At 37.5% G+C, this 13,808-nt stretch overlaps 1 protein-coding gene across 2 annotated transcripts in view; it reads left to right on the forward strand.

Annotated features, from left to right (window-relative positions):
• LOC124622262 (elongator complex protein 1) overlaps nucleotides 1-13,808 on the forward strand; it is a 159,660-nt gene that overhangs the window by 110,342 nt on the left and 35,510 nt on the right. For both annotated transcript variants that reach the window (XM_047147924.1, XM_047147925.1), the window contains exon 11: nucleotides 3,153-3,289. In XM_047147924.1, the coding sequence (XP_047003880.1) occupies nucleotides 3,153-3,289 (137 nt within the window). The remainder of the gene's footprint in view (nucleotides 1-3,152; nucleotides 3,290-13,808) is intronic.

Here is a 13,808-nt window from a genome sequence, read left to right on the forward strand (position 1 = left end):
GTCACAAAAAATCACAACCGTTGACTTCCGGTTACTCAGAGCATTTAATATTTCATTAGTAAAAGTATATATAGCATTTTCCGTTGAAAAACCTTTCTGGAAACCAAACTGACAAAAAGAGGATTTTTATCTGCCCAGTTGAGAAAGTGGTCCCAAACTAGTCTAGTTTGATGTCTGTTTTATCAATATATATTAGCCAGAACATTAAAACACGATGAATAACCAGTACTCTAGGAGCGACTGAGCATCACTGCTGTATGACAGTAGCAGTCAGTGCTGCATGCGAGTCACTGCTGAAATACAGGTTATTCATCATGTTTTAATATTCCTGTTAATACATATCAATGAAATGAATCGTAACTAAACTCATTTGGGACTGCTCTATTGAATGGGCATGTAAAATTCCACTTTTAAAATCATTTTGTTTGTAAGGTGGAAACGAACCAGCACTGGGTGTCACATAAAGACACGTGATGAGCATTATTTGGTTTGGCTGACTCCAGCTACACATTATTAAAAGAAATTGCAAAATATCTGCCAAAACACACAGAAAATGTGGTTGATGACTCTTATGTTGCCGGAACAGTAAGGAAGGAGCTGTATCTGTTTTAACTGAGAATGAAAGAGACAAGTTAGGAGTGGCCATAGAAAGAAGTATAAGAAAACAGTTGTTCCATTTAGCACTTTTGATGTGTGTGTCGGTACCACCTTCTCAGAGAATGTCACACAAACTGAAACCAGAAGCTTACAAAGTAATGGTAGGGCGTTGACTGGCCAGTTCAGATACAGTTTCTTGATGTTAGTACTACAAGTGGCTGCTAAATTTTTACACGATGAACACACTAATCCTGAAATGGTCCCCATTTTTCTGAAGATTCATGCCTGTGTTTATCAGGAACTCGCAGAATAATTGATTTAAATTCTGATAGATAGTAAACATTATACTTAAATCATTTTTTCAGAGAGCTAACAACTAATATTTAAAAGACCTATGATTATTTCATGGCATACAATGCAAAAGCACTCACTGCCAATACATCTGTGACCTATTACAAGGTGTTTCAATGATAGGAAGTATCAATTTTTGATGGGAGACAAAGTAGTTTTCTTAACTGGGGTGGTATATGTAAGTAAACATTATAAAGTTGAGAAATCTCAAAATTCGCATATGAATTTTGTTTTTCTGTGGATAGGGAAAGAAGGGAAGGAGGAGGACAGATTTATAAGAAAAGTAAAGAGAGTTTAATATCCTGAAGATTGATCCTGTTGGATGTGGTCACTTTGACCTGAGGAGCAGTTCCCACAGCCAGTTATAGAAGGACCTAATTTGTAAAGGTTTCTTGAAATCACTACAACCAGATGCCAAATTTATATTCGTAATTTTATTTCTTCTCGGAATCTGTGAGACCATGTTACCCAAGGTCACTACATAATTCACTGACAGACAGAAAAAGAAAACAAGAAAAAATGATGGCATATACAAATAAATATATCTCATGTGGTTATTGGCGTGTTGCAAGCCTTTCCATCTTGCACCACTTCTGCAGCTTGCATGTCAATTTTTCTGAGTATTTATCAAAGTGGCTCCTAATTTGACCTCACAAGGCTGTGGTGGACCCGTTTTCATACCATCCCACTAAAGAAAAATCTGAGGTCACCAGGAATCAGACCCGGGATCTCTGTGTTAGTAGCTGGCAATACAAACCACTAGACCAAGGAGGCAGCCACTCTTCACATCGAACTACTTGAAACTGTTATGTAGAACTTAAGTACAGACTAATAGAAGTGCCACAAAGGGACTTTCCAATTTATATTTGAAAATATGAGGTTTGCCACTTCAAATTTTCAGTTCTGCTGGAAATGTGAAAATGGAATCTGAAGAACTGTGCACAACTGTCTGTACAATGGTTGAGTAAATTATTTTTTGTAAAGATGACACATTCAGTTGCAGATAGGCACAGTGAAAAGACTGTTACACATTGAGCTTTTGGCCAAAGCCTTCATCAGCAAGGAAACACGCGGGCAGACACTTTCATGCAACAAGCACAGCTTATGCGCACATGACCGCTGTCTCTGGCCACTCCAACCAGCATATTTTGTAATATTGTTGATATTCCAACTTGGACTTCCCCTTTTTTTAAAAGTACAGACTGAATGCAGTAATTTCTTTAGATGAGTCCAAACTTTTAATTCACAAATCCAATGTGACATCATATGTATAAGGATGGCATGGTTAGAATTTTGGGACACTCAACAGCGGGCTGCATGAAACTTGTGAAGGATACAACAAATCATTTTGACTACCCTTTTCTGAACTAAGAGTATGAATACATACAGTAACGCCCAAAAAGACACAGTAGAGGATAAAAAGATAGCCAAGTAAATATGCTTTCATGTTTTGTTGTCGTGATGGTGGATCTCTTCTTGTAATGAAGAGGATAGGAAGGTGGTCAAGGAACTAGGCTTTCATGTTGCATTTCTGTGGTGGTGGATCTCTTCTTGTAATGAAGATACCAGCATTCTGTTCCTGCACAAGTTCATAAATTTTCTTATGAAAAGTTTTTTATTCTCTCACAGTTTTTTCCCACTAGGCTTTCTTTAAGCCACTAGCTAATTTAACACACTACTCTTTTTGCTAAATCACTTACATTACAGACCATATCTTCGACAATGAAACTTTTGTCATTTTTCAAAAATAACTTTTTTAAAATTGTGTGCTGTGTTTAGAGGCAGATCTTTGATATGTGCTAAGAGTACTAATGTACCTAGAACAGAACGCTGTGGCCCCTTCTGCACCCCCACCCCTGGCAGAAAGACAAATCTCTGCTTCCTTTTTCGTAGATGTGAAATGAACTTTTGGGAAACTTTTTCCTTAATTATATATGCTTCACCTAGTAAAATTATTTTGTTAAATAAAAGAAGATACCTGTGGTCTTCCACTTACAATTTAACCCTGTAAGTGTCTCACACACAAAAGAACAAATTGATTTTCTTTTGATACCCTCTGCTTGAATCAAAATTGTGCAGCATATAACAAATTTTGTTTACACACATGTTCACTGCTAATAGGGTGCTAAAAATCAGTATGGACAATACTTTTCTAAATTATTAATGCACTGAAATTATTATTGAATAACATATTTTACCTGCAGGCGTAGTAGCCGATCGAGTAAGAATCGCCGCAAACAAGAACGGAAATTACTCAGTTTAAAAGAAGGCAGCAAGCATGAAGATCTAGCACTGGTTCAGGCCTTGCATCAGCAGATCACAATTTGTCTTAATTTAAAGGGTAAGTGTGAGTACTTTTTCTATATATCTTTACAACTTTTTTTTGTCCTATGCTGCCGCAGAGTTTTACTCTTATATTACTATACCAAACCAGTTGATGCATTGGTAAGATATGGTACTTGTAATTGGAAAAAGGAATTTATGCCTCTACACCAATGCTCTGAAAAGCACTCCGAAGTGCGTGGCAGAGGGTACTATAATAGCACTTGCTAGGCACTGTTATTGACATTTGACAAATATGAGAGTAGCGGTAATTGTATTTTAGTTTAAAGTGCTGTTCAGTACTATAATAAAACCTGTTTTACCCTATTATGGAGGGTTAGAGTTTACAGCTGGCAGTGCACAAATGGAACATATTTTTTAATAGTAAGCAGAAATGAAACTCTTCTGTAAGAAGCACGCTGTAAAATGTAGTTGTTTGGATCTTTCTCCTGCTGCTGGTTCCAGATATGGAAAGAGCCCATCCCCTTAAAATTGAAGGTTAATGTTTGGTAGCTAATAATGACAATGAAATATTGAGTAAAGTTTTTGTTGTTGTTGTTGACTGTAAGCAGCACCTCGGTAACCCAGTATAATTTCACAGAACATCCACAAGTGTATTGGTAGTTTTGCAGTAAGATTCCGTGCCTACTTTGCAAACACAGAAATTGGCAGATCAACATATTTCTTTTGCTGGTGTTCTGGAACATAATGTTTACAGGAAATTTATTCATCAAGTAAAATAGTTCATTCCATAAAGAAAAGTAACAGTCATTGAGTTTGCTTCATTTGGGTTAATTTGTAAGAATGTGTTTAAGAAGTTAAGTCCATCTACCAACTACTTCACAATGCATTTGCTCTTTGATGTTATTTGATGTAATGGCACGCTTTAGTGTAACAACATCAATATTGTATTAAAATGAAAAATTATCTGTTTCTGTGTTCTGTTGGCTCAACACTGTGTGGTCAAAAGTCTCTGTGAGGCAACATGTTACATATCCAAAAATGTGTAGGTGCAAGAGCAGTGCAACAGCATCATAAAGGTTTGTTTTTCAGAATGAGACAGCACAGAGAACCGAGTGAATTTAAATGCAGCCATATTATACATGCTCATAAGTTCAAGTATTCCACCTGAGATTTGACAGTACAGTTTTAAGGAGATGGGACCTGGATAAACTGAAAGAACCAGAGGTTGTAGAGAGTTTCAGGGAGAGCATAAGGGAACAATTGACAGGAATGGGGGAAGGAAACACAGTAGAAGAAGAATGGGTAGCTCTGAGGGATGAAGTAGTGAAGGCAGCAGACGATCAAGTAGGTAAAAAGACGAGGGCTAATAGAAATCCTTGGGTAACAGAAGAAATATTGAATTTAATTGATGAAAGAAGAAAATATAAAAATGCAGTAAATCAAGCAGGCAAAAAGGAATACAAACGTCCCAAAAATGAGATCGACAGGAAGTGCAAAATGGCTAAGCAGGGATGGCTAGAGGATAAATGTAAGGATGTAGAGGCTTATCTCACTAGGGGTAAGATAGATACTGCCTCAGGAAAATTAAAGAGACCTTTGGAGAGAAGAGAACCACTTGTATGAATATCAAGAGCTCAGATGGCAACCCAGTTCTAAGCAAAGAAGGGAAGCCAGAAAGGTGGAAGGAGTATATAGAGGGTTTATACAAGGGCGATGTACTTGAGGACAATATTATGGAAATGGAAGAGGATGTAGATGAAGACGAAATGGGAGATAAGATACTGCGTGAAGAGTTTGACAGAGCACTGAAAGACCTGAGTCGAAACAAGGCCCCGGGAGTAGACAACATTCCATTAGAACTACTGATGGCCTTGGGAGAGCCAGTCATGACAAAACTCTACCATCTGGTGAGCAAGATGTATGAGACAGGCGAAATACCCTCAGACTTCAAGAAGAATATATTAATTCCAATCCCAAAGAAAGCAGGTGTTGACAGATGAGAAAATTACCGAACTATCAGTTTAATAAGTCACAGCTGCAAAATACTAACGTGAACTCTTTACAGATGAATGGAAAAACTGGTAGAAGCGGACCTCGGGGAAGATCAGTTTGGATTCTGTAGAAATGTTGGAACACGTGAGGCAATACTAACCTTACGACTTATCTTAGAAGAAAGATTAAGAAAAGGCAAACCTACGTTTCTAGCATTTGTAGACTTAGAGAAAGCTTTTGACAATGTTAACTGGAATACTCTCTTTAAAATTCTGAAGGTGGCAGGGGTAAAATACAGGGAGCGAAAGGCTATTTACAATTTGTACAGAAACCAGATGGCAGTTATAAGAGTTGAGGGGCATGAAAGGGAAGCAGTGGTTGGGAAAGGAGTGAGAAAGGGTTGTAGCCTGTCCCCGATGTTATTCAATCTGCATATTGAGCAAGCAGTAAAGGAAACAAAAGAAAAATTCGGAGTAGGTATTATAATTCACGGAGAAGAAGTAAAAACTTTGAGGTTCGCCGATGACATTGTAATTCTGTCAGAGACAGCAACGGACTTGGAAGAGCAGTTGAACGGAATGGACAGTGTCTTGAGAGGAGGATATAAGATGAACATCAACAAAAGCAAAACGAGGATAATGGAATGTAGTCAAATTAAATCGGGTGATCCTGAGGGAATTAGATTAGGAAATGAGACACTTAAAGTAGTAAAGGAGTTTTGCTATTTAGGGAGTAAAATAACTGATGATGGTCGAAGTAGAGAGGATATAAAATGTAGACTGGCAATGGCAAGGAAATCGTTTCTGAAGAAGAGAAATTTGTTAACATCGAGTATAGATTTAAGTGTCAGGAAGTCGTTTCTGAAAGTATTTGTATGGAGTGTAGCCATGTATGGAAGTGAAACATGGACGATAACTAGTTTGGACAAGAAGAGAATAGAAGCTTTCGAAATGTGGTGCTACAGAAGATTGCTGAATAGATTGGTAGATCACATAACTAATGAGGAGGTATTGAATAGGATTGGGGAGAAGAGAAGTTTGTGGCACAACTTGACTAGAAGAAGGGATCAGTTGGTAGGACATGTTTTGAGGCATCAAGGGATCACAAATTTAGCATTGGAGGGCAGCGTGGAGGGTAAAAATCGTAGAGGGAGACGAAGAGATGAATACACTAAGCAGATTCAGAAGGATGTAGGTTGCAGTAAGTACTGGGAGATGAAGAAGCTTGCACAGGATAGAGTAGCATGGAGAGCTGCATCAAACCAGTCTCAGGACTGAAGACCACAACAACAACAACAACAACAACAGTTTTCCTTGCACGTAATGTGTTTCTCATTGTGAAGCACATCAAATTTAGTTTCTATCATGGTTGTCAAGCTCATAAACAGTCTAGTAAATGGCATGGAATTTGCTGCTCATTGTAATTTGCATCTGCAGCACTCTCCAATGGCAGGTGTTGGCTATATCTGTCAATCACATCACACAGTTTGTTTATGGAAGAAGGTGCATGTAAATCTGCTATTAAAATGTAAATTAGTTCCCTTGTCTATATTCTGTCAGTGTTGTTCTGTCAGTGGTAAACAGCATCAATGAACCCTATATAATGCAAAAATAAAAGTTCAGTGTCCAGCCATCAGTGACACTAACTTTTAAAACTTCCATTACAAATAATGCAGTAAAAATTTAAAATACTGTTACTGTTCATATGAGTTACAAATTATTTCATCAGTCTCACCTTTCAGTAAAACCTGAAGGACATTCTTATTAGATGGCCACTTCTATTTAGAAGCAGATTTTTTTTAACATGTGAAATACAAGAGACTTGACAAAATGTGCAAAATTTCCTACTGTATGTATAAAGAAAATCCAATGTTACTTCCATTAAATTGATAAGAACATTCCAGAACCTTATTGAAGACGTAAAGGTGACTAAAAAGATTTACCGAGAAAGCAGTATGTGAACCTGTAACCTTTCACACCTCAATCTGCACCTCTATCCATTGTGATACAGTTAACAGACATTTCTTTAGAATATATCGTTGATCTTACCATGTCCCCTAGTCTGCACACACAATTTTGTCATTAACTGACTTTTAATTATAAGATATCATACCAAGAATGACACATTTTTATAAATTTCCAGTGTAATGCTACCTTGGAATGGCATAACTTCATAGCGTGCAAGTTGTATTACTAAAAGCACCAAATAAAAAAGCCTTTAACCACCAAAATGTTTCTCACTATTTAATTGTAACAGGCCATTCCAAAAAAGTCTTGTTTTCAAAAGATCCTAAATATAATGGTGCTTTGAAATGGTATAAATTAATAAAATGTAATGTATAGTATAAAAAATACAAAATATAATAATCAGTTGCAAAGAATGTAATACAGTAGGGCTTCTTCCAAGCTCCCATCGTAATGTAAACGCAATCGTACATCTCGTCAACCACGTCCCACTCTTCAAAGAGAAGATCTGAAATGTCTGACTCCATGTTCTTAGGGATACAGGGTAATTATAAATGGTGGAAAAAAAAAATTATGACTTTATTAAATTTTATAGTCTTTCCTGACTACGTTGATATATACATTATAGGTTTTCAAATGAAAAATGACCTATATGTCCCAAATTTTAAAGTTATTGTCATGTATGCTGCCATGCCCCTTGTAATTCTGTTACAGAAACCAGCATTATTTGAAGAAGAACTGTGAATTTCCTGTTTCCAGCAATTATATGTATGATATATTGTATTTGTTGGTAACAGTGCAGGTTTCTAGTGTCTGTAAATGATTATCTTTGCTAGTATTTACTTTTGTTTCGCTGAAGCAGTTTCTTCACGTGTTACATATATTTGTGGAAGTACATATCCTTTAGTGTACAATAAATATGAACTATGCCACGCATCAAGAAATCCAATAAAAGGAAATTCCGTGGTAACCAGTTCGCAAACAAAGCCAGCCACACTGTTAAAAGTAACCTATGTATCAGTTCTTCAGGGAAGATACTCCCACATGGCACGCCTTGTGGTGATTCAAATTTTTATGTTAACAATGATGCTGTTTGTAGTGGATTTGTTGTTGTTGATGTGGGCGTCTTATCTTCTTTGATAAATGAAAAGGCGAAATGTAAAAAATGTGATGGTTTAGGCTGTCTGGAAATAACTGAACAACAAAGTAGCTGGAAGAGTTTAGCGTCAAAATTAGTTGTTCTGCATAGATCCTGCAATAAATCTACCTCGAAAATGACTTCGAACATTGTGCATGATTCATAAGATGTGAATTTGAAGTTAGTGTATGCAATGCGTGCAATAGGAAAGGGAAAAAAGGCTGCTCAAACGTTTTGTGGTTTGATGGAGCTTCCTCCTCCTGCTCTCAGTAGGTTCAGCAAGTACATAGAAATAATTTTAGATGCCTTGTCGGTCGTGTCTAAAGCATCTATGAAATGTACAGCAGAAGAAACTCTTAATATTAGTGGAACCAGGGACATTGCTATTGCACTTGATGGGACATGGCAATGTTGAGGACATCTTTCCTTGAATGGTGTTGTAAGTACTACTTCTCTGGAGAATGTGAAAAGTTGTTGATGTTGAGTGCTTATCTAAGTACTGCCACACCTGCCATGGTAACACATATTGAAAATCAGTGTTTGCCTGTTCATAACGTTAGATATACGAACTACCTAGGTGATGGGGGCTTTTAAATATTTCAGTAAAATTAATGAGTTCAATGTTTATGGTGATACCTTGGCAGCAAAACTGGAGTGTTGTGGACATGTGCAAAAGAGGAGGGTGCTAGATTGAGGAAGCTATGAAAAGAAATGAAATGAAAGGAAAGTTGCTATCTGATGGAAAGTCTCTGCCTGACCAAGGCAGATGGACAGAAACTGAAATAGACATTCTTCAGAGTTATTATGCACTGGCCATTAGACAAACTGCACCACCGAATGATGTTACAGCAATGAGAAAAGCTGTATGGGCCATCTACTTTCATAAGTTGTCCATAGATGACCACCCTGTTCATGGACTTAGCCCTAAAGGAGCAGATTGGTGTGGTTACCAAAAAGCAATGCGCCTGTTATGAATGAAATAAAACCAATTTTTAGAGACCTGAGTGACCCTGTTTTGCTTAGTAAATGTCTTCGTGGGGGCACTCAGAATACAAATGAAAGTTCCAACCATTGCATATGGGAAAGATTACCCAAGAATGGTTTTGTAGGACTAAATCCATTAAAAGTTGGTGTATTAGATGCAATGATATGTTTCAATGATGGAGTGATAGGAACGTTGGAAGTCATGAGATCCAGGCATAAAATGTGGCTCTGATATGGAAGATCAATTGCTTGCATGTGACAGACAACGGGTGCATGAAGCTGAAAGATTCGTTCTTCAAGTTACCAAAGAAGCTAGAAGTGCTAAAAGGAATGCCAAGAGGAAGCTTGAAGATGAAGAAATGCTGCAGGATGAAGACTATGCTTCTGGAATGATCTGAGACACAGTTTAATTGGACCCATATCTTCATTCGCAATTTCCCAGAAGTTGTATTTTTCAGAATTCAGGTACAAATATTTCCTAAAGTTTATAAAGCATTGCTCTAATTTTTTTCTGTAACATGCAATAGTCCATACTTATGCAGTAGACCTAAGCTTTATTGCAGAAACAACCAAATTGTAGAAAAAATGACATTTTTATTTTAAAAAAATTGTAAAAATTAAAATGTAAGATGTGGTTTTTTAAATCCTTGTAATATACATAATAGGTGGAATTAAATAGGTCGAGTACCACAGCCATCATGTCATGCATATCTGGGAAAAATTTGGTCTCCTTCAAATGTATAACATTGGATTAAATGGTACTTCAATTTGAGGAAGCATTTTGAAAAAATAAATAAATAAAAATGCATCAGTTTCTGTGTAATTTTTTGATAACCCTAAGTGGGTTCAAAAATATTCAAAATACTTCTAATTTGTTTAGAAAGTGTGCTGCATTACCTGATATATACAAAAAATCTGTGAAACATATACATTGTAAACAGTGCCTAAAAGAAATAGGTGTTGATTTTTTACATAATATTGAGCCTGAAAAGTACACTGTATCCTTAAGTCACAAAATTTGACCTTCTCAACCAAGTTTGCTTTCATCTACATATACATCACACTCCACAAGCCCCCCTAATGGTTTCACACTCCACAAGGGCCCCCCCCCCCCCCCCCTAATGGTTACTGGCAGAGAGTATTTCTGATACCACTAATTGATACCCCCATTCCCTGTTTTCTTATGAATGATGCATGGATAGGAGGATTGTCGATATTAGCCCTAATTTTTTGAATTTTCTTGTTGTGGTCATTTCGTGAGATGTACATGGGGAAGTAATATGTTGTCTGACTCTTCCCACAAAGTGCTGTTTTGGAATTACAATAGTAAACATTATAGTGAAGTGGAAATATTTGGAAATTATTACACGCTTCATCATTCTAGTAAGCCTGTGAAATTAACTAACAGCTACTGTAAAACTCTAAAACATTGTGTGTGTGTGAATCAATGTGTGATGTGCTTGTTACCTTTGCAGTTGAAGTACGGAAGTCAGTGACATAATAATCCATTGAAATGTGCTCCTGCTCTTAAGTCATTGATTAAAAAACAAATTTTTGGACACTGCTTAGAATGGTACCAACAGTATCATTAATGGCCTTTGAAGGTGGAAGGAGATTTACTGTCTGATGAGACACAGTACATTATGTGACGGCTTGGTTGTGCATGTGTAAACCTGGCATATGCATACAAATTTATCCATGTGTGTCCCAGCAACAGTGAAATGATTTAGTTTTCTGAGGTTGTGTGTTTAGGTTTGATCTTCGTCCTGTTTGACGGGAAAATGATTGCAGGCTTATGCTGGTTGCAGGCAGTTGGATGCACACCACTCTGTAGGAATAGTTTGGAATCAAATCTTTTCTGTACCAGCTTGTCAGTGCTTCTGTCCATAAAAAATCTCAGCTGCACAATACTACGAAGAAAATCAAATGGTCTGCTGGACTTGGGTGTTCAATGTGCTGACTTGAATCAAATAAAAAACTAGAGATAAATTAGCATCAATAATACAGGGTGTTCCACTTGAAAGAGGCTCCACAAACAAAAATTTGCTTAATCAGCAGAGGGTTCTCATTGTCCAATTGGTTCACAAACTCAAGAAACCTCTCGATGTAAACTGCACTTGTAACAGTAGCCTCGAAAAAAATTGGTCTGATATTGCGACACAATGATATTGCTCAGAACATGCCATTGTTTTGTGAATGCAGGAGTTGCTCGACCTGTGTATGTGTATTTTCATTACACCACAAACGTGCATTTGAGAGTTTACATAGTCAGAGAGGTGGAACCATGCCTCATCACTGAACCATTGTACTGCAATATTCGTGGCTTCTGAGCAATAAATTGCTGAAACGAATGGCAGGATGTAATGTGTTTGTCTTTGTCATTGATATTCAGTTCTTGAACAACTGTAAACCTTTAGGGATATATGCTGCTTTCTTCACAGCTCTGTGACGTGTCTCATGACATTCCGCAATCCTGAGATAAACGTTCAAACAGACTTTGTGGGAGAGGCCAACAATCGTTTCACGTCAGTCATGTCTTCTTAGATACAACACCGTTCCATTGCTCTCCATCTTGTTCACTAACTTTTGTATGCAGCATTTAGATGGTACATGCCGGTCACCAAACAGCTCAACAAATATTCAGTGACATGTCTGAATGGAACCAGTAATCCAGATATTGTTTCACAAAAACATGCACTCTTAGACAGAATAGCAATACATTGTCACTAAACACTAAACACTGAACACTGAGCTTGAGCCATAGTAATGCAAGAAAACACACTGTTGCATCAGATCATGATGCACAATGCAGTGTTGCCATGTCAAACATCACAAATTACACATTGCAATTTCAGCAGAATTACACATGTTTCTGGGGCGTCTTTCGAGTGGGACACCCTGTATATTTGTAATGTATCTAAGAACCTGGTGGCATTATTCACCATGCTTCAGAAAGAAAATATGCTTATGGAAGAGTGGAAACAAATACCACTTGAAGTCTACCAGAACATAATGGCCAGCATTTCTCAAAGATGGAAATAGTAGCAGAAGAAAGTTCTTGCACTACTAGTTACATTACTTGCACCTTTGGAATGAATAATAGTGGATTCCTGAGCCTTTTATCCACCGTATGTTCTTGACTTAGAAATGAGTAAATTACCAAATCATGAAACTAATAACAGTATCCTGAACAACACATCCCCATTAAAGCAAATTAGTTGTTTGTGCAAGGAAACTGAGACTTCAGATGATATTGACCATGTCATTATATTGAAACCCACATCCTGATCAGCTGTGGATTTCTCTCTGCAGGTAGCTTCTAAAATAAAAATTAGGTTTTCTTTATTGTAGTATTTTCAGAGTTGTATCTTTATTACAATGCTGAAGTCTTGCGCAGGATTTGGTTGTACTAAAAGTGTGTGAAAGAAAGTAATATTCCGTTCCATAGATAAGGCTGTTTTAAAAACTACAAAAACTTTACTACACAATTTTCGAAATCTATTGAATTAATTATAACTGGTGATACTGTTACGGAGCAAATGTGAATTTACTTCTATTTGAGAATATTTATTTGTGTATAAATATTATAAATTTGATGATATAGGTTTTGATATAGCTGTCTCATGTCATGAAATATTATTTGCATGGAGTTCCTTTTTTTCTGTTCTTATCATGAAGTCTATAACTTCTTTCTACATAATCTCAATATTGGTAACACTTTTCCCACTGATGAAGTATGAAGGAATGTGTGGACTGTAGTCTTAAAAAGGAAAAATTTGATGGCAAAGGACCACACAAAACTATATGCAGCAAAAATTAAACAATAGAAATTTCCGGTAGAAATGTCAACAATGCAGAGAAACATAGACTGCTACGTATAGTAAAGAAGACGCATCAAGTTGCAGACAGGCCCTATTAAAAGACACTCACATGTAGCTTTCAGCCACAACCTTCGTCAGTCAACACACACACACACACACACACACACACACACACACACACACACACACACACACAAACAAGTACACCTCACGCACATATGACCGCCAACTCCAGCATCTCGGGCCAGGATGCAACACCATGTGGTATGCAAGCAGCAATCTGGGAGGGGAAGGGAAGGGAAGGGAAGGGAAGGGAAGGGAAGGGAAGGGAAGGGAAGGGAAGGGAAGGGAAGGGAAGGAGGAGGGACAGTAGTGTGTAGGTGGAGAGAGAGACTAACGCTGTCTGATGGAGTGTGCAGGGACTAGACTCCAACAGGCGAAATGTCAGGCAGTTGAGCCAGGGAGGTGGGTAAAAAAGTAACAAAAAAGGAGAGGAATGGGGAAAGACGGGCAGATGGGTTGGCAGAGGGCTACAAATAAACAGGGAGGGAGATGAGAATGGGGAGGAGATGATAGGACATAGGGGGTGGAAATTGTTGAGTGTAGGGTGTGAGGACCATATGTTACCATAGGTTGAGGCCAGGATAATTACAGGAGCAGAGAATGTGTTGTAAG

Source organism: Schistocerca americana, chromosome 7 (genome assembly GCF_021461395.2).
Source record: "Schistocerca americana isolate TAMUIC-IGC-003095 chromosome 7, iqSchAmer2.1, whole genome shotgun sequence".
Taxonomy (NCBI): Eukaryota; Metazoa; Arthropoda; class Insecta; order Orthoptera; family Acrididae; genus Schistocerca; species Schistocerca americana.